This window comes from Callorhinus ursinus, unplaced genomic scaffold (genome assembly GCF_003265705.2).
Source record: "Callorhinus ursinus isolate GAN/ISIS: 27379988/994484 unplaced genomic scaffold, GSC_fseal_2.0 scaffold7, whole genome shotgun sequence".
Lineage (NCBI taxonomy): Eukaryota > Metazoa > Chordata > Mammalia > Carnivora > Otariidae > Callorhinus > Callorhinus ursinus.
In genome coordinates, this window is record NW_027397069.1 from 47,320,764 (window position 1) to 47,342,973 (window position 22,210).

Here is a 22,210-nt window from a genome sequence, read left to right on the forward strand (position 1 = left end):
GAAGGTAGACGCTTAACTGACTGAGCCACCCAGGCATCCCTCCTGGTCTTTAATTTTAAAAGTATAGAGTAAAATATTTAAATTTTTCCTTCCTTAAAAAAAGTCCTTTTGATTTTTTTTAATTAGAAAATTTTCTTTTTTTTTAAGTAGGCTCCATGCCCAGTGTGTAGAGCCCAATGTGGGGCTTGAACTCACAACCCTGAGATCAAGACCTGAGCTGAGATTGAGAGTCAGATGCTGAACCAACCGAGCCACCCAGGTGCCCCTGTCCTTTTTACTTTTTTAAAGTATCATTATTTTATTTTGCAAGTAAGCCAGTCTTTCTAAAAGAAAGGTTTCCCAACCATTGTCCAGGGATTGTTTAGGCTGCTCTACGTCCCTGGCACAGAATCTCTCTTACTGTTACTACTGAGTTCATCTTTCATTCTTAAAAACTGGATTCAAAATATCTGAGAGAGGTCACTGCTGACATTTGCCACTACTCTCTCTTTTATAATGTTGCTGTTTCTAAAGATTTTATTGTTTTTTCAAGTAAGCTCTACACCCAACGTGGGGCTCGAACCTATAACCCTGAGATGAAGAGTCATGTTCTCCACCAACTGAGCCAGCAAGATGCCCCAAAATGCTGCTGTTCCTGGTTTTTTTAAATTTTATTTTATTATGTTATGTTAGTCACCATACATTACATCATTATGCTGTTCCTGATTATATTCCCTTACAACTCTCTCATCTCTAGCTTCCACAATATTATACTGTAGTCATCCCTTTCCTGCTTATCGGACTCCTCTCTTTCGTTTGCCAACGAGTCAATCTTTCTCAGTGTGGCCATTTCCTAAGGTTTGGCGCCCTGAATGTTCCCTCTCCCTAGACTCTCCCTCACATATCCTCTCGGCGTCAGGTATCACCTCTGTGCTAACGGCTACCGAATCTCTCTCCTTGATTCTGTTCTCTCACCAAAGCTCTGCTGACACAACTGCAGCATTTACTGGATATTTCTAAATGGGTGTTCGCAATAACCACAGAGTTAATAATTTAAAAACAACTTATCATTATTCTTCCCGAATGGGCTCTGCTCTCCAACTTGAATGAATATCACAGTCTTTCTGGCTAGGAAGATTAGAATCCCTGTGGCTCATCTTGTTTGTGTCAGAACAGACTACTGGGATGTAGTGTGGCTCTGGATCTGACAAATGTAAGTTCAATCCCAGGACCACCATTACTTACTGTGTGATCTTGGATTAGTCACTTACTCTTTGAGCCCAGCTCCTCATCTGTAAAACGGGCTTAATATTATCTATCTCACAGGGCTGTGAGGATCAGATCGCCTACAATGTATGCAGGACACAGGGGCAAGTACTGGCTCCTCTTTTGTCTGTTCTTCCTCTGAAGGTCTGCCACAGGTCAATGCCAGGTCTAAGTCTTAGTCACACCTGGATTGCTCTAGTAACCTCTCTGCAGTTTGCCTTAAATCGAGCCTCTTGATCCATCCTGCACACTGCTGTCTAAATAATCGCCCTAAGATATGTATTTATCAAATCATGTGCTTATTTTTTTAAAGATTTATTTATTTATTTGAGAGAGAGAGAGCAAGCGAGCGGGGGACGGGGAGGCAGAGGGAGAGAGAGAGAGAGAGTCTGAAGCTGACTCCTCACTGAGCACAAAGCCAGATGCAGAGCTCAATCTTACAACCCTAAATAACCTGGGCTGAAACCAAGAGTTGGACGCTTAACCAACTGCAGCAACAAGGTGCCCCCAAATCATATGCTTACTGATAAAATCTTCAACAGGTCTCTACTCTCCAACAATCAAGGCCCGTTCTGCTTTTAAGGCTGTTCAAACTCTACCCCCTTGAACTCATTTCCTATGTCTTCCCATCACATACTCCGGTTCTCTTCCAATCATATAAATCTTTTACCTTTTACTATGTCTTCCTACCACAAATATGCTCTGGGTAGACTGGCTTCCTCATTGAACTACACACACCAAGATCTTTCCCACCACCACGTGGCTATTCTGGTTGTGTCTTCCCTCTGCTCTCAATCCCCCTTCCCTGACCACCGGCCGAATTTAAAACCTGTACCAAGGGGCGCCTGCGTGGCTCAGTCAGTTAAGCATCTGCCTTCAGCTCAGGTCATGATCTCAGGGTCCTGGGATCGAGCCCCGAATTGGGCTCCCTGCTCAGCGGGGAGCCTGCTTCTTCTTCTCTCTCTGCCTGCCGCTCCCCCTGATTGTACTCTCTCTGTCAAATAAATAAATAAAATCTTTAAAAAAATAAAACCTGTACCAAGCACAACTTCCTTATTCTAGATACTGGCTTTCATTTTTCTCTATTGTTTAACTTACTTTAATCCTCTTTCCCCACCTCCCCTACTTTATTATGGGGTATCAATGTATAAACAAGAAGAAAAAACTTTCATATGGCTTAAAAGAATGAGGAAAAAAAGAATTACTACCAGATGTTCTGATTTAACATAATTGAGTATTTAAAAGTTTAAGGACTTAGGGTGCCTGGGTGGCTCAGTCAGTTTAGTGTCCAACTCTTGGTTTCGGCTCAGGGTATGATCCTGATCAGGATCTTGGGACCGAGCCCCGTATCGGGCTCTGTGCTCAGTAGGGAATCTGCTTGGGATTCTCCCTCTCTCTCTGTCCCTCCCCTTGCTCATTCTCTCTCTCTCTCTAAAATAAATAAATCTTAAAAAAAAAAAATAAAAGTTTAAGGACTTGTATTGTTTGCTATTGTTTAGATTATGTAAGTTTTTATCAGCCCAACTTAAAAATAAAGACAAATGATTAACTTTTTCTGCATTTCCATAAAAATCGAATACATCAAAAAAAAGGAGAGTAGATGCAAAGTCAAGAAACTCACACATGATGCTAAAGGGGAAGATAGAAAAAATGCTAATAAGGACAATGAATAAAGAAGTTGAGAGAATAAAAATGTGAGAAAAATTTTTATGAGAGAATATGAAATAGGGAGTTTTTTTTTTTTAAGATTTATTTTTTTATTTTAGAGAGAGAGAGAGCACAAGTCGGGGAGGGGCAGAGGGAGAGGGAGAAGTAGACTCCCCGCTGAGTGTGGAGCCCGACTCGGCGCTGCTGGGACTTGATCTCAAGACCCTGAGATCATGACCTGAGCCAAAATCAAGAATCGGCTGCTTAACCGACTGAGCCACCCAGGGGCCCCGGGAGAAGATTATTTTTAACTTCAACATTTCAATGATAAGAATATAAGACAGATGGAATATATTCAAAAGAGAGCTTTAAAAAAGTTCATAAAATTCTTTATGAAGAATGATTTCAGTGGATTTGGCAGAGTGATGAGGAGAGGCATAAGGCTGGAACACTGGCAAACCAGATCCTTGGAAAAATGATTCTGTTATGTGCACTTTGAGATTTTAAAAATTTAAGAAGTTAGGGGCTCCTGGCTGGTTAAACATCCAACTCTTGATTTCAGCTCAGGTCATGATCTCAAAGTCGTGAGATCGAGCCCTGCATCAAGCTCTGCGCTGATTGTGGAGCCTGCTTGAGATTCTCTCTCTCTCCCTCTTCCTCTGCGCCTCCCCTCCCCATCCCTCTCTCTCTCTAAAAAAAAAATTTAAGAAGTTTAAAAAAAAATCTAATATATCATTGGCCACTTAGTCTAAATGATAATACTTTCAGATTGTTATCACATAAATGATAAAGTTCTTTAGAGTAAAAAACCTTAATATATCTTTCTCTGAATACAGAGAACAATGATTTTCAAGGCAAGGTACCTATCTATCCTCCCCAGGGAAATTTTCTCTAATTCAGACATTCCTTCCTTCACTACCTCCCACTTTCTTCTCACAGTTAAGACCTCTACTTTGGTAAAGCTGCTGAGATTGATGAGCCTGCATTACAGCATTTAGTAGATATAGATAAAACGTTTTAAAAAATGGAACAACAGGGGGCTCCTGCCTTCGGCTCAGATCATGATCCCAGGGTCTTGGGATCAAGTCCCACATCAGGCTCCCTGCACAGCGGGGAGTCTGCTTCTCCCTCTGCCCCTCCCCAAACTCATGCGTGCTCTCTCTCTTGCAAAAATAAATAAAAGCTTTAAAAAAATGGGATAACACGGTTCTAATCAAGATCAGAGGTAAAATAATTTTCAGCATCATCTATGGACAAAATCCTCAAATATGCCTACCATAATCAGCTGGTGTGTAATTCAGGAGTTCAAATTTCCAGTTTTTATAGCTTGAATAATTCTGGTACATATCAAATATTTCCCGAGTAAACTGCTGGCAGATATCACCTAAAAAAATACAAAAAATATTCAGTCAGCACAGATTTTTTAAGAGAGCCATTCTTAGGTACACGCCCTTTGGGAAATAGGGAGTGATGGTTTCCACAGTGAAACACATTTAGTGGACTTTTAAAGTTATAGTGTGTCAAACCAAGGTAAAACTTAAATGTGTTTTTTTAGATCATTTGTAATAAAATTATTTAACTGACCTCCAGTAGTTCTTCCAGATGTCACCTCTAAAATAACATCATTTTTGTCATATTTCTCCTTTGGCACTAGACTCTGGAAAAGCTGAAAATAGAAAAAAAAATCAGCATTTGTGTGTATATTTTCCATGATATACTATTGCTTCATTTTAGACAAAAGACCTCCAAACATTAAAAAAAAATCAGTAATTAACAAAATCATATAGCATCCCAATGAGGTCTAGTCATTAAATGCTATAATAAGTAGACTGCATTAGACCTAAAATAAGTGATCAATTCATGCTAACAATGGAGTTACTTGTCAGGGTATTCTCCACAGTGCTATCAGATTATCTTAATTTTCTAAAAGTGCCCAAGTTTGGATCAAAGTCTGGAGTGTTCCATTCAATTTTTTTCAGATTTTGCCTCTTAATAGTTCTGAACAGTAGCTTCTTTCATCTAATGAATGAAGTAAAGCTTTGAAAGTGTTCACTTGGAGAAAATGAGGACTCTTTACATATGATTGTGTATTCTCTCCTGCCACAGATGACAGTGGGCCCCAGGTCGTGCCCTGTGTTCTCAGTAACGCTGTTCTGCTTAAAGGACATATTGAGGACTCCCGGGATAAGACCTAAATAGTTTCTGAGCTGTGACAAGAAAACAAAGGGCTTCCTGAAAAAGTAACTAGCTTCCCTCTAAAGAAGAAAAGGGATGCAATTTTATTTTTTATTACTAAAAAGTTTTTCAAATCAAACAACCTACATGTCATGACTCTCCCTACTGCCAATTTTTTAAATACTCCATCTCTGTTAGAAATGGTAGTCTGTGGGAGGGAACATCAGACCAAGAGTGACACCACCCTTCTGCCTTTGACTTGCTAGTTAAATCAGTGATAACAGTAACTGAGACCTCTACCTCCTTCTCCTCACCAAGCCCCTCTATGGAGTCCCAGAGTAGGGGGCGGAAGACAGGACAATGGCAAACAGGACAGAAGGGAAGAAGCTCTAGAGGCTAAATGGCGCTGCGGTTTTCACTGGTCTTTTAGACAAATCATCCATCGAACTACAAGGAGCTAAAGACTTGCGTGAACCAACTGTGTCTATACCTTCGGATTCATTCCACTCTATCCAGAAAGCAAATTTTCAATCCTTAATTAACACAATCACTGTGAACCACTCCCCCTTTCTAAGGCAAACCCCTGATTCTTCCTCTTGGTGAACTAAATTTCTTTACCAGCATCTGTCTCCTCACCTGGCAAGTTAACAGCTTTGGAATACAGTTACTCATGGAGGTGAGGGGGAAAGCGATGTTTTATTCTTTGGCATCCCAATGGCTTCAATCTCATTCTGTAGCAAATTACAGTACTAAACCCAGCTTAATCATTTATCATAAAAGAAGATTTAATAAACTGGTGTTTAGAAAGTACTTTGAACACTACAGTATAGCCCAGTAAAACAGTATTCTTTTATATCAACACAATTGAGTAGTTTACCTCCTAAAACATACCTCACTGTATAATATATCGATTTTTTGAGCAATGGTTTGCCTCTCTTCCAATGCGAGTTCTTGTAACTGCTTTTCATCTTGTTTATTTAGACCTAGAAACCAACAACAAAAATTATAAATATTTTTAAATACTTAAAAGGAAACTCTTAAATAGCTACCTAATTCTGTCTATAAATTTTATTTCAGTTGTGAAGGAGGGATTACACAAAAGAACAGTTAGAATAGTTAAAGAATATTAATAAGTACTTGTCGGGGCGCCTGGGTGGCTCAGTCGTTAAGCATCTGCCTTCGGCTCAAGTCATGATCCCAGGGTCCTGGGATCAAGCCCCGCATCGGGCTCCCTGCTTGGCAGGAAGCCTGCTTCTCCCTCTCCTACTCCCCCTGCTTGTGTTCCCTCTCTCGCTGTGTCTCTGTCTGTCAAATAAATAAATAAAATCTTTAAAAAAAAAAAAAGAATATTAGTAAGTACTTGTGAAGCATATTTAAAAAAATTCATTGTGTAAAGAAGTATGATCATTGCCCCAAAGAGTTTATGATTTGAATGTCTAAAACTAATTACAGGAATCAATGATTAATAAAACAAGCTTGAAAAAGGACTGGTTAATTAAATATAAACTCAAATAAGGTAAGTTTCAGAGTAAATGGGAGTGACCACTTCTTGTCTTAAAGGCAGCAGCCATTACTCAGCACACTGTGGGTAATCCAGGAGGGCTGGAGCCTCCATTTTTTTTTTCAAAGTCAGAAATAAGAACTCTTAGAATTTTGAAATCTCTTGAAATACTTATACCTAGTAAACAGTTTTTAAAAACACCATGTAAGTCAAACAAAACATCTCTGTAACCTCTGCTTTATGGAAACAATGATCCTTTCCACATCATTTCAAAAGCAGAAAGTTAAATCCTAGAACTCCAAACAAAAAAGCTAACAATGAGAGATAGTAGATCTCATAACCTTTGACTCCATTGTTCTAGATACCTAAACTCCATTTGTTAGTGGTGATGCTTGCAAGTTGATATAGAAATGTTTGATTCTTAATAGCAAAGAAGAAAACAGAAATGAAAAATCATAATTATAAAACAGAGAAGGCTCTTTGAAATTTCTTTCCTGGTCACGGAAGTCATTAAGGTCTGGTGGGATTCTATGCCTCTTTCATACTTTCAACATCTAACACTTACTATGCACCAGATACTCTGCTAGTTGTTGGGGACACAGGGATGAATAAAACATGGTTCCAGGCCTTAAGGGCTCAGTCTGGTAGGAAAGATCGACATGTACACACAATTACAGTATGTGACAGGGCAGTGCCATGGAGGCATAAAGGAGTAGGTCTAACCCAGACCTTAGCACTTGAGAGAGGCTTCCTGGATAGATGCCATCTGAACTAAATTCTAATGGATCTAGTTGCAGAATTGTAATATCACTAGTGGCCCCACATTATACACTTATGCCACAAATGGAAACTAGGCTGACATTACTTCATACAGGTACCTGCTGGGTCAAAGACATCAGAAAAACCTGACTTGCAGTCACATAAAATTATTTTTGTGCCCTCTTATTATTTACTGGTGTGTGAAATCTAACCTAATTCAATTTCATTACATCAAGAAAGGTTTGAGAGTCTATTATATCCTATGTTTGGTGCTGCAGGAAAAATAAAAATGAGTAAGACACAGGCTCTGTCTTTGAGGAACACATAATGAAAGAAGGGGTAGAAATTAAGACAATTATTTAAAGGATCAAAATTCAAAACAGAGAAAGGTAACGTTTTTGTTTTGCAGAGGGGATTGAAGCCAAAGTGTGACATCCAAGCCATACTTTATAAGTGAAATGAATTTTAACAAGGTAAAATTGGTGGGCAACAATGTGTGCAAAGACAGATACGGGATGACATGGCTATGTATATTCAGGGAACGGCAAGTTATCTATTTTTCTTGGGAGGTAGCATATGCAAAGGGAATTAATATACTATACAGAGAGGCTGGTGTCACTTTGCAGAAGCTCTTTTTTTTTAAAGATTTTATTTATTTATGAGAGAGAGGGAGAGAGAGCACAAGTGGGGGGCAGGGAGAGGGAGATAGGGAAGCAGACTCAATCCCAGGACCCCGGGATCATGACCTGATCTGAAGGCAGATGCTTAACTGATTGAGCCGCCCAGGGGCCCTTCTGCAGAGACTCCTAAATACCAAATCGAGAAATCTGTATTTATAGGCAATGGGAGCTACTGAAAATTTTGAGCAGGGGAGTAATCTGATTACAGTTGTACGTGGACTGGGAAAGCCTGGAAGTGGCATGACAAGTTAGGAATGTATTGTAATTATCCAGGATGAGATATAATAAGGATATAAGAAGGGGACTCACGAAAGGTACACCACAGAGGCAGACTCTACTGGAATTGGACTCATTGTGCAGTGGCTAATAGAGGCTGTGGAATCTCACTGATTGGGGTCAAATCCTTGCTCCTTGCCTGATTGGCTGAGTGACCTTTGGCATTTTAAGCTCTCAGTTTCTTCGTTGATAAAACAGGGACGTTAATAATAATTCCTACCTCATTAGATTATTGTGAATATTCAAATGAGATAATATTTGTAAAATACTTAGCTTAGTGCCTGGCACATGGTAGGGCTGTAAATGTTGCTTTTACCACTGTTATTACAGAAGAGCACTTTTAGACCTAGAAGAGACTTCAGAAACAATCCAATCCAATCTCAGTTATACTGGTGATACAATGTCTACACCACTGTATACTGGTGATACAACCAAGGTTGAAAGAGATTATGTCAATTTAATTTAGAAAGCATTTAGTAAGTTCCTATTATATGCAAAGAACCTTCCCCAAACTAATTAATTACAAATTTGAGTGGCATAATGCAGAGTTAAAAAAAAAAAAATCCTCATTAAACATAGTGAGAAACTCATGGTACCACCAATAGAATAGGAAATCCAGGACTTTACAGGTATAACTGTGACTGGCCTTGACATTGCTTAACATCTCTAACACTTAATGGAACAGGATGGAGCACAGAAGAAAGTTTAGAAACTGAAAGCCTATAGCACTATCTGGATAAATGTTGAATCCCAGGTTAGTCCGTTGTGCTTTTCTCTCAACTTCTGTACATTTTGGAAAATCGTCATATGAGGAAAAAATGTTAAGGCAATAGCAATATTAAGAAGTATCAAAACTAAAAATAAACACCTCTCACACAGATCAAAGAATTAAATGTAAGGTTAAAAAATTTAACTCTCGGGACACCTGGGTGGCTCAGTTGGTTAAGTGTTTGCCTTCGGCTCAGGTCATGATCCCGGGGTCCTGGGATTGAGTCCTACATTGGGATCCTTGCTCAGCGGGAAGCCTGCTTCTCCCTCTGCCCCTCCCCCTGCTCGTGGTCTCTCTCTCTCTCAAAAAAATAAATAAAATCTTAAAAAAAAAAATTTTAACCTCAGAAGAAAACACAGATGTACCCTTTGTAACCGTGGATTACACAATAGTTTCTTAGATGTAACACCAAAAACACAAACAGCAGCAGAAAAAAAGATAAATTTGACATCATCAAAACTAAAAAATTATGGTGCTTCAAAAGATAACCCATAGGAGAAAAGTTCTGCATATCATATATCTGATAAGGAATTTGTGGCTATAATATAAAGAACCGTCACAACTCATTAATAGGACAAATAACTCATTTTAGAAATGAGCAAGGGATCTGAACAGTCATGTATGCAAAGATGAGATACAAATGGCCAACAGGCACATGAAGAGATACACAAAATCATTAACCAGGGAAATGCAAATCCAAGCCACACTCAGGTACCATTTGATACCCAGTAGGATAGCTAGAATCAGAAGCGCAGAGTAACAATGGTACAGCCACTTTGGAAAACAGTCTGGCAACTCCTCAAAAGGTCAAGTGTAGAGTTAGGATAGGCAATTGTAGCACTATGGTTCATAACAACCAAAAAAACGGAAACAACGCAATATCCATTAAGTGATAAATGGATAAATAAAAATAAAATGTGGTAGATCCATACGATGGAATATAGTCCCACAATAAAAAGACGTGAAGTACAAATACATGCTACAACAGAGATGAAACTTGAAAATATTATGCTAAATGAAAGAAGCCAGTCACAAAGCACAAATTACATGACTCCACTTATATACGATGTCTGAAATAAGTAAATCTAGAAAGTAGATTAGCAGTTGCCTCGGGTTGGTAGGGAACGGGGAATTGGGGCAAGTGGCTACAAGGTGCAGGATTCTTTCTGGGATGACGAAATAATACCTGGATGAAATAATACCCTTTGATGGGGTAGGAACTGTATTTTTGTGTCTCTGCTCTGTACATAGGAGAGTGCTCAGTAAAGGCCTGCTCAGTAAATTAAAGCTTCGGTAAAGGTCAATATTCAGTCTCCTAGACCCTAAAAACTTCTTGGCAAGCACCACGAGGAGCTTGGTCTCTTAGCAGTTGATCTTTAGTAGCCAAAATACATCAAACACCCAGGGGAGAATCCTGTCTTCTCTGAGTATAGAGTGTATTCATTCCAAGCTTTTTAAAAGACCGCACTCAAGAAAGCTTTAACCTATAAAATCAATTACATCCTTTACACACACATCTTTTACGTACTTTTACACATTGAATCTAATTCTTCAACTGCTTGCTCAGCCTCCTGAATTTCTTGGTAAATGGCTGCAAGTGGTGCCAACTCAGCATGCCTTCGATTCAAGGACTTCTGGTCCCCTTCATTCACAGACATACGCTGCAAACACTCATCAAGAGTCCGGTACTCCTTATTCAGGTCCTCCATATATTTCTGTAGTGCTTTATTCTTCCACAGCATCTTGGACTGATGACAATATCTCCGGGGACAATTCTTATTTAGCAGATGATGGAGAATGCGATTCCTGTTTTGTCTAAAAATCCACAGCCTTGTATCAAGATGGATCTGTGTAAACTGATGAGACTGGCGCTGGAGGTGGTACTGGCGGGGACCATTAAGAGATGAACATCTAAAAAGCCAAGCACACAGGGGACGATTCATCTCAGCATCTGAAATATAATAAACACAATCTGAAGAAAAAAAATCAACTCTACAAATACAAATGCTGGAAGGAGCCTCAAGAAATCTTGTTCCGTTCATGGGCACAGGCAGCTCCAAACACAGTCTGAAAATTCAGTAATCCATAAAAGGAAAATAATTCTTCATACCTCTGAATCTAACATATTAAAATAAATGAAGATAGCACGGTTTTCTATTCACTCAATGTATATAATTAATGATGGGAAATGAGTAGGAGCATAATTAATAAATACATCAATAGGGGCACCTGGGTGGCTCAGTCGTTAAGCGACTGCCTTCGGCTCAGGTCATGATCCCAGGGTCCTGGGACCAAGCCCCACGTCGGGCTCCCTGCTCCGTGGGAAGCTTGCTTCTCCCTCTCCCACTCCCTGCTTGTGTTCCCTCTCTTGCTGTCTCTGTCTCTGTCAAATAAAAAATAAATAAATAAATAAATAAATAAATACATCAATAGACTGGGCCCAATCAGCTACTTCCTAGAAAGTATCCAGGATCTAGAATTGAGTATGTGAACAAGCACTTGAAAGGTACGAAATAATCATGCAAGTTTTAGGTGGTTCACATATACATAGATTTCTAAAGTTTGAAGGAAATATTAACTGTTTTCTTGTCTAATTCTTTAATTTTAGGTATCCAGATGTCCAAGGAAGTCAAGTAACTTAATCATGATTATTTACTCAGCCAGCCAGAGGCAGAGCTCATGCTAGAATACAGTTTGCCTGTTCAGAGCTCAGCACTTTCCATTCTCAATTCTCCAATCAGGTGCTTACTTTTCAGCTAAAATCCTAAAGGAGGAAAACTTCAGATATTAACAGACTAAGAAAGTAGGCAGGTAAAAAGAGAGGGTGGCATTGCTTGTATTAAGTGAAAAAAGCAGAATGCAAAACAATATAATCTCAACGAGGTTTTCAAGATTTTCTATGATATATGATATATAAGTAAAAAAGGTAAACAGAATATTTTTTTGGGGAAAAAAAAAACAACCTAAAAAAGAAACATACCGAAACGTTAATAAGATGATTTCTAGTTGTGGGATTGTGGATACCTTTTGCTTGCTTTCTGTTTTTTCTACCTTTCGGTGTTTTAAATTTTTCTATACCCACAGCACGTATTACTGCCACAATCAGGAAAAAATAGTTACTTTAAAAAATTACAAGTTAGGTGAAACTGGCTGTGTACATGAATTTCCTGTTCTTCACCCCTCTAAAAGACATAATCAAAAGCTAACAAAAGCACAGAAGAGTTTTATTAAGAAAGGGAAAAGATAAAGTATTTTAGGGAAAACACTTTGCTCCTAAAATTCTGAGGTTCAAAGTTGAAATAAGGGTCAAAATTTTATGAGAATCAACTTTGTTTCCCGTGTTCCTACTACACTAGGCGGTGCATTCATTTATTAACTCATTTGATCATTGTAAGTCAGCTAACTTGAATATCATAATATCCTAGAAAATAACATACTCAGAATGGTCTCCAAAACATTCAGATTTTGCAGGATTCTGCCAACGAACTTTAACATCTGAAGCCCATTTGGAAAAAGACTGTGGAAGAATGCACCAATGCCCAGCAGCCACACACGTTACAGTCCTTCAGCACAAGTTCCCGTGTCTTTACATCTAGTTTTTTTCTTTTTTTTTTTAAAGATTTTTATTCATTTATTTGAGAGAGAATGAGAGAGAGAGAGCATGAGGGGGGTAGGGTCAGAGGGAGAAGCAGGACTCCCCGCTCAGCGGGGAGCCCGATGCGGGACTCGATCCCAGGACTCCAGGATCATGACCTGAGCCGAAGGCAGCCGCTTAACCAACTGAGCCACCCAGGCGCCCTAGTTTCAAACACATCAGAGAAGTGTGTCCATTTGAAAAAACGGACAACAGGATGACAAATTTTTGTTACAACACTTCTAGCTAAAATTTCCATCCTAGAAACAGTAGTAGAATGAGTAATTCTTAAGGTCTTGAACCTCAATGTTAAGAGAACAAAACAAAACACCACAACACACCAACTCGCTAGGGTTACCTATGCCTGAGCACGGCCAGTCTTCTCCATCACGCACCGCAGCAGCAGCGTTACTCTGATACTCTAGTAACAATTCTCAGAGTCGGCAGGTCAGAAGTGACACTAAGCCTGCGCTAGAGCAACACGTGTAAGCCATATTTTGTAACTAAGTATACTGAGTGATCCTGCCGAGGCAACATGGAAAAAAAAATGGGGGTGGAAAAATACTTTTTAAGATCAAAAAAAGAGAAAGAAATAATTGTGAGTACCTAAGAAAAAGAAGAAAGGACGACGGCTTTCCTTTCTGAAGCCGGAACCTTCTGTGACCTGCTACATTTCAGCCCGACAGACACTGTATTATTTTCACTTCCGGGTTCACTCCTTCCGGGTTAACGCTTGCTCTCAGCTTCTCCTCAGCAGTCGTCCTTGGGTGTGCGTAACAGCTAACAGGGGAAACACAACAGAAAAATGACAAATCGAGAAAGAAAAAAAAATGACAAAGCAATAAAGAAAATTCTAGGAGATGACCATGGGCGATACTCATCCGGAGCCGGAGCCCAGGGCACGGGTTGCGACAGAATAGGTAGGGTGGGCGGTAGCGGAATGCGGAAGGAACTACAACTTCCGGAAGCTCCCGCCCAGGAATCCTGGGAGTTGTAGTTTACGCCCAGGCTGGCCTCCAAGCCCTGGGCTAAAAGTGGACCTTTGGTTTCATAGTTACAGGCGAACACAGGAAAGAGATTCTCTACAATTCTGATTAGGAGATCAAGATTTACAATATATTAAATGAAATTACAAGAATTTCCTCATATATGGAAATTATATAATGAAGCCACTAAAGAAGTGGGGTTTTTTTGTTTGCTTTTTAAGCAGTGGTTCTTTAATTTTTATTTTATTTATTTATTTTTTTGAGATCTCCCTTTTTATCATCCCCAGATTTAGGAATTCTGCATGTTTTTTTGTTTTTGTTTTTGTTTTTATTTCTTTTTCCCATTTTTCCCCCCTGTGGGATTCTGCATGTTAATAGTTGTACTTTCAGCTTCCACTGCTTGAGAAAATACCTGATAACTAAAGGAGGATATAAATTTGTATTTTTAAAAATCATAACAGGGTCCAAAAGATAGGAGACTATATAAATCCACAAATTAATGACTTTATAGATGTTGCATGCATATATAGAATTTAGGGGCTCAAACTAGGTTTCAGAGCTTATAAACAAGTGATTAAATAATTATAAAAATCCAACTAATAAACAATTCCAGGAAAATGCAAATATACTGCCTTACTTTAAATATCACAAGTCACATAACCGCTATGTCTCAATATTTCTTTTTTTAAATTTTTTATTGTTATGTTAATCACCATATATTACATCATTAGTTTTTGATGTAGTGTTCCACGATTCATCGTTTGTGCATAACACCCAGTGCTCCACGCAGAACGTGCCCTCTTTAATACCCATCCCCCCACCCCGCTCCCCTCTAGAACCCCCAGTTTGTTTTTCAGAGTCCATCGTCTCTCATGGTTCGTCTCCCCCTCCGACTTACTCCCCTTCATTCTTCCCCTCCTGCTATCTTCTTCTTCTTTTTTTTTTCTTAACATATATTGCATTATTTGTTTCAGAAGTACAGATCTGTGATTCCACAGTCTTGCACAATTCACAGCGCTCTATGTCTCAATATTTCTTCATCAAAAGTCAAGGCAAACATCATCCCATACAACTGACTTCACAGGATATTTTCTTAAGTTGTGACTGCATATAAAAAAGAACAATTAACCCTAAATGCAAATATCTAACATTACCTACTTCAAGGTATTTACTTCTACCTAGTATATATTAAATCCTATACTAAATGGTTTAAACCTATTAATTAATTTAATCCTTACCACAACAACCCTGAAATACCCATTTTGCAGAAGAGAAAACTAAGGCACAGAGAGCTTAAGTAACTTGTCCAAGGTAAAAGAACTGGTAAGTAATGGAACTGAGATTCCATCAAGGTAGTCTGTCTTAGGGTTCTGTGACTCCTAAGCTCTGATACTGCCTCCCTCCTCCAAAAAAAAAAGAAAGAAAAAAGAAAACATTCTATTGTTCATTCAATAAATAATGAGCACCAGTTATATGCTACTCACCGTGTTCTGGACATGAGAATTTACCAATGAAGAGAAAAGACACAAGTCTTTGCCCACATGGAGTTTACGTTCCAGTAGGGAGCAAATTCCAAAGGATCCACAAAAATTATTCTCCTAAATTATCCAATAAAATCATTTTTTAGTTTGACTTGTGTATGCAGATATATAACTTAAGTTAGTACAGAAAGCTTTATTCTCCTTAGAAAATAACCTTACTGCTATGGACTGAATTGTGTGCCCCCCCCAATTTAACGTGTTGAGGGTAACCCACGGTGTGACCCTCCAGTGAGTGTGACACTGGAGACAGGGCCTTTAAGGTTAAGTGAGTCATAAAGGTGAAGGCCTGATCTAGTAATATTTGTGCCCTTCTAAGAAGAGACATCAGAGAGCTTGTGAGTGCAAGTTCTCTCTTCTCTCTTTTTCTCCGAGACAAAGATGCCTCAGGATGAAACCCACCTTGCCAGCACCTTGATCTGGGACTTCCCAGCCTCCCAAAGTGTGAGAAATAAATTTCTGTTGTTTAAGGCACTCAGTCTATGGTATTTTGTTATGGCAGCCCAAGCAAACTAACACATTTAAGTGTGTAAAAATTTATTGGGATATACATGAAACTTTATGCGCTTTATGTATTTTATTTCTCAATTTAAAAAAAGTCCCTAAAGGGACGTCTGGGTGGCTCAGATGGTTAAGCATCTGCCTTCGGCTCAGCTCATAATCCCAAGGTCTGGGATCAAGTCCTGCATCGGGCTCCCTGCTTCTCCCTCTGCCTGCTGCTTCCCCTGCTTGTGCTCTCTCTTTCTCTCTGACAAATAAATAAATAAAATCTTAAAAAAAATCCCTAAAGAATTTATGCTTGGTACTATAAATACTGCTTCCTCCTCCATGCTTTTTAAAAAAGAATATAATGTGGTATATCTATATTTATGAATATGCAATGATGTCCACAATCCATCACTAAATGAAAGACATTGTTAAAAAAAACTCAGCAAACAAACAAAAAAAATAAGAAGGGAGGCGGCGGGGGATGGGGGGTTGTACAAAAAAAACACAACTCAGCAAACTGAGTTCCATTTAAAAACATGATGCATGGAGCACCTGGATGGCTCAGTTGGCTAAGCATTTGACTCTTGTTCTCAGCTTAGGTCTTGATTTCAGGGTCATGAGTCAAAGCTTCATGTTGGGCTCCATGCTGGGCGTGGAGACTACTTAAAAAAAATATATGTGATGCATATATATTTAAAAGTCCAGTGGAATTATAGGTAATCCTTATTTTCTTCTTTGTTGTATTCTGGATTTTCTGAAGTTTTGTGATGAGTATTATTGTAAACAAGACAGGTATAAAAGAAAAAAGGACAGTAAAAAAAAGATTTTAGTTATTTCAGAGCGTGAGCACGAGTTGGGGGAGGAGCAGAGGGAGGACAAGCAGACTCCCTGCTGAGCGTGAGCCCATCGCAGGGCTCAATTTCACTGACCCTGAGATCCTGACCTGAGCCAAAATCAAGAGTCAGATGCTCAACTGACTGAGCTACCCAGGTGCTCCAAAAAGGACATTCTTTAACGTTTGATTGAAAAAGCCTTATGGGAGTTATTATTGAATCATTTTATGAAGTTAAGTTCTACTTCAAAGAGTCTGATACATTACAGGAAACATTTTTCTAGAGGTAGTAATAAAAAGGTTGATTCAGTGAAAAATAATAGCATTTGATTAAATTAGCACTAAGAGCTCCTCTCTATTTCTCACAATAAAGTTGATCTCCTAAGTTTCTATTATGAACATATGTGTAATGGGCACTGACAATTGGGTATTCCTTTAGAAATGAAATGACCTATGTCCCTTTCCTCTGCCGTGGAGCAAACAACAAAATACTTGCAGCTATTTTTCAGATTGATTTACAGCAAACTTAGCCCAAAGTCAAAGGGGTAGAGAATGGGGATTTTCACTTCGCTTCTTTTCAGAGGCCTCCGGATCGTTCCAAAGATCCTGAGGACACGCTTATGTCTATCATATGCACGGAAGGTTGATTTGTGTCCTGCTGCGGGGCTTCTACATGAGAAAGCATCCACTTAGGGCTTTCCCTGAGAGAAACAGGGCACCACGACTTCCTCAGCCCTGGACACTTTTCAGGGAGCTGGACCAGGGTGGGTGGAGAGATTGTTCCACGCTACGTTGAAACCTTCGGTCCCACCTGGGAAACTTTCAGAAGCACTGAAAGCAACATAAAATCCCAGGACACAAGCCATAAAGCATGATGGGTCAGAGCACCCTGTGAAATGCACTTTGGCTTTCTGGTTCACTGGAGTTTAGGGTCTTGACCACGTCCTGAGGCATCCCACAGTGTGAAGATTGGCAGGCACTTGAGATTTTAATCAGCTATGTTTTATTACAGAAAAAGTGAAACGAGGAATTATTTGACAATTTAATACAAAATCCAAGCCTTCGCTGAGGTGGAAAAGAAACAGCAAAACAAAGATTATTCTACTTTTATTCTTGTGAAGTATTTACCCTGAGAGAAACAGAATATGAAGAATGAAAAGGCAGCATTTCTTCTTTTCATATATTCATACTGGTTCTCAAATTTTTCTTAGCTTGGGGGAAGAAAAAGCCAAAAAAATGCGCCACCTGCTGGCATTATGGAAACTAGATCACTCATTATTTTCAGAATCAGTGTAAGAGGTCAACCTACTCTTTTCCTTTTACTACTACTAAAAAAGAATAAATAAAAGCAAAGGCAGGTCAAAGACAAACTAATTCTGGAAACTCCCTTTATTCCACCCTAAACTGGTACCGAAGTCGCCTTTGACAAGCTCTCCTAAAACTCCTTGGTGATTTCATCTCTTCCATATATCATCTTAAATTTCAGGCTAAATATTTTTCTTAAATCATTTACATCGGATTCGAGTTGTATATTTTAAAATCTTTGTTTCAGTAAATTTTATTTTCCCATCTTTTTCTCCTAACAGTAGTATTCAAATACCCCTTATAAGCATTAAAGTCTTTTTTAAGATTTTTATTTATTTATTTGAGAAAGTGAGTGAGGGGAGGGAGAGAGAGAGAACATGTGCTGGGGGGGGGGGGGCAGACTCCCCGCTGAGCAGGGAGCCTGACAAGGACATGGCGCTCGATCCCTAAACTCCAGGATCATGACCTGAGCCGAAGGCAGACACTTAACCAACTGAGCCACCCAGGTGCCCCTAAAGTCTTTTCCAAATTAGATCCAAAGTTGTCCACGTGGAGGAAATCTATACTATGTGTATGTGTAGATATATATCTTTCCATTTCTTCCCTTTTTATTACAACAATTTTCAAACATGTTCAAAAATAGAGAGAACCATGTAATGAACCGCCATGCTCCAGTCACAAATTCTGAAGTTATCAATGCAGGGTTTCACCTACCCTCCTCCCTCTGCCTGCCATTCTCACTGGATTACTTTGAAGCAAATACAAAACATCATATCTTTTCATCTATAAATATTTTAGTATGTAGCTCTAGAAGATAAAGACTTTTAAGAAATATAATCACTTCCCGAAACTAAAAATAGCTTCCTACTATTACCAAATACCTAGTTCATGTTCAAATTTCTTTCACTGTAGCAGATTTTTTTCTTGTTCTCTTTGGCAGTTTGTTTGTTCATATTGGTATTCAAATAAGGTCCATATAAATTATAGGAGACTCTTAATCTCAGGAAACAAACTGAGGGTTGCTGGAGGGGAGTGGGGTGGGGGGATGGGGTGGCTGGGTGATGGACACTGGGGAGGGTATGTATTGTGGTGAGCGCTGTGTATTGTGTAAGACTGATGAATCACTGACCTGTACCCCTGAAACAAATAATACATTATATGTTAATAAAATACAAAATAAAATAAAATTTTCAGGAAAAAACCCAAATAAGGTCCGTATATTGCAGTTTCTTTTTTAAAAAAGATTTTATTTATTTATTTGAGAGAGAGGGCTAGAGAGAGAGCACACACGAGGGAGAGGGAGAGGGAGAGAGAGAAGTAGACACCACCCCCCGTGCTGAGCAGGGGGCCCAGTGCAGGGGCTCCATCCCAGGATCCTGGGATCATGACCTGAGCGGAAGGCAGATGCTTAACTGACTGAGCCACCCAGGCGCCCCCATATATTGCAATTTCTTGCTATATTTTTGGTTTGTTTTAATCTGTAGGTCCTTAGCCCCTTTTCTCCCCCTTGCAATATATTTGTTGAAGAAACCGGATCTTTTGCCTTGAGAAGTGTCACACAGTCTGGATTTTCCCAGCATTGTGTTGCAATGTTACCATGTTCCTTTGTTACCTGTATTTCCTATAGACTGGCTTGATCAGATTCAGATTCAAATTTGGGGGGCAAAAGTACTTTATAGGTGGGTTAGATACTTCCAAAGGGAGATGCAAAATATTTAGTTGTGTTTTTAAAATGCTACTAGAAACTCTTCATTGCCTAGACCCATTATTTCACTAGAGGTTGCAAAATGGTGATATTTTATCATCCCTTCTTCACTTATTATAAAGAGAAAATGTTAGCTAGGATGCAATGGGATGTACTCAAAGCTGGAGGTTGAAAGCCAAAAGCAGAAGGGAGAAGGAGGATGGGACAAAGGCAGGGATGGAATGTGTTTTGTTTTGCAGAACCAACAGTTTCAGCCAAGGAGATACCCAAGTAGGTGTTTAACCTGCCCTTACGTGAGCTTGTTAGAGCCGGATTGGGGCTGAGGACCTGCTCAGATGACCTCGAGCTGTCCTGAGGTTGCCTTTAGCTCATTATAATATTAAGATCTCCCATCAGTGCAGTTTTCTGCCATATTTTGAACAGAAAAGTGTATGCCTAGTGTGTTGACATGCTAGGCTTGCACACTTGAACCAGCGTGCGGACACAAGCTCCCTACCCCGTTGTCCCCGACACACTGACTAAAAGCTTCCTGTACTAACCCCGTGGGGAGACAGTGCTCTGAGAGCTATCTCCCTGTCTCCTTACTTGTGACAAGTAATAAAAAGTTCTTTGCTTTCGACACTGTCTGGGTCGTGTTCAATTTGATGTACCCCAAGCGGTGAACCCCTTGAGTTTGGTTACAAAACTTGCCCTTCTCAACTACTGGTCTCCCTTGCTTTGAAATTTTTATTTTTTTTAAAAGATTTTATTTATTTATTTGACAGAGAGAGACACAGTGAGAGAGGGAACACAAGCAGGGCGAGTGGGAGAGGGAGAAGCAGGCTTCCCGCGGAGCAGGGAGCCCCACACATGGGGCTCTATCCCAGGACCCTGGGACCATGACCTGAGCCGAAGGCAGACGCTTAACCGACTGAGCCACCCAGGCGCCCTGCTTTGAAATTTTTAAAAGGAAAAATGAGAACTTTGCCAAAGTGGAGAGGTGATCAAATTCAAAAGCTTGCTTTCTGGGGTGCCCGGGTGGCTCAGTGGTTAAGCGTCTGCTTTCAGCTCAGGTCATGATCCCAGGGTCCTGCTGCTCCCCCCCCTGCTTGTGCTCTCTCTCTCTCTAATAAGTAAATAAAATCCTTAAAAATAAAAATCAAATAAAATTTTAAAAAAGCTTGTTTTCTGAACAATTTCCGGGATTCCAAATTCTATTTCAATTTGATCTTTCCTTACTTTGTTAATGTAACAGTTGTCTGCAATGCCCGAGTCCCCCAAAGCTCTGAAAACCCTTATTTTCAATTCAAAAGTTTCTGAAAACTGAAGTTTTCGTAAATTATTTGATGGGTAAACCTCCTGTAACCCAAACCAATTTGGCAGGCAATCCTGACTTGGGCTGCTATGAGGCTATTTATATCTGTATTTATCTCACTTGGAATAAATATTCATATATTTTACTGAAGAAATATTTATGTATTGGGTTACAGGGTGCTACCCCAGATCCCACTGAGAGTGGGATGCCACATACAGTGTACACATTTTCCTTTCGAAATCCAAAATATTCCGAAGTTTGAAAACATGTGCACCCAACTACTTCAGACGAAGAACTGTGAACTGTAACAATAGTATAGTAGTTAATAATCACTGAGTACTTATTCTTTACCAGGTAATGTTCTAAATGTCTTACATTGAACTGACTCACTCAATCTTCACAATACCCCTATGTAGTAGGTTCAGTTGCAAAGCCCAGTTTAGGAAACAGGCACAGCATAGCTAGATGACTTGCTCCAAGTTCTGCCCAAGGGACAGTATCTTGGCCAAAGGGAATTGAACCAAGATGGCTGGGCTGCACTGTGACCTTGTTTCTGCCCCCTGTTTTCTGTCTCACTTAATGGTGCATCATCCCCTCCGGCTCTGCACCGTCTGACTCCAATCTAGCCTTTCTTCCATCGTGATATCCTCCAAGAATCTCATGTTTCAGTTCAACCAGATGACTCCTTATTTCCCAAAAACACACTTTCAAACTCATCTTTTTGTTTATATTGCTAAATGATATTTTTTAAAGGTAAGACTATGATCCTTGTAGAGATATGAGATGTACACGTGTTAAAAATTTTTTTTTAAGATTTTATTTATTTATTTGACAGAGGGAGACAGCAAGAGAGGGAACACAAGCAGGGGGAGTTGGAGAGGGAGAAGCAGGCTTCCTGCAGAATGGGGAGCCTGATGCGGGACTCGATCCCAGGACCCTGGGATCATGACCTGAGTCGAAGGCAGACGCTTAACAACTGAGCCACGCAGGCGCCCCAAAAAGAAAATCTTAAAAAAGAAGAAGATGAAAAGCTGGTCAATATATACAAGGCAATAATAATTTGCATCGCCATCATACACAATTTGCATCGCCAGGGACAAGAATCATTTGTATCGTTAGCAGTTTTCTACAACTTAAAGGAGTTACAAAATAGCTCAAAGGCAAGGGAAAACAATCCACTCAGCAAGACTGTCCCATAATCTTTTTGTCCATTTCAAAGCCTCATGGTTTTTCTTCACCACATTAATTTCTCTGTCTGGAGTGCAATTCATTGGAATGGTCTTCATCAAACCGTATCGAATACCTACTATGTGCCAAGCATGCTGCTAAGTGCTAGGTGTTCAGTGGTGAGAACAGACGTCATTCCTGCAATCGT

At 39.6% G+C, this 22,210-nt stretch overlaps 1 protein-coding gene across 7 annotated transcripts in view; it reads right to left on the reverse strand.

Annotated features, from left to right (window-relative positions):
• MTRF1 (mitochondrial translation release factor 1) overlaps window positions 1-22,210 on the reverse strand; it is a 68,249-nt gene that overhangs the window by 35,238 nt on the left and 10,801 nt on the right. For 3 of the 7 annotated variants that reach the window (XM_073894485.1, XM_073894484.1, XM_073894486.1), the window contains exons 2-6: window positions 13,293-13,466; window positions 10,581-11,003; window positions 5,959-6,050; window positions 4,477-4,558; window positions 4,169-4,276 (exon numbers count right to left, since the gene is read on the reverse strand). In XM_073894485.1, coding sequence (XP_073750586.1) covers window positions 4,169-4,276; window positions 4,477-4,558; window positions 5,959-6,050; window positions 10,581-10,995 — 697 coding nt within the window. In that variant the 5' untranslated portion in view covers window positions 10,996-11,003; window positions 13,293-13,466. The other 4 variants (XM_025874814.2, XM_025874812.2, XM_025874813.2 and 1 more) reach the window with 4 other exon arrangements.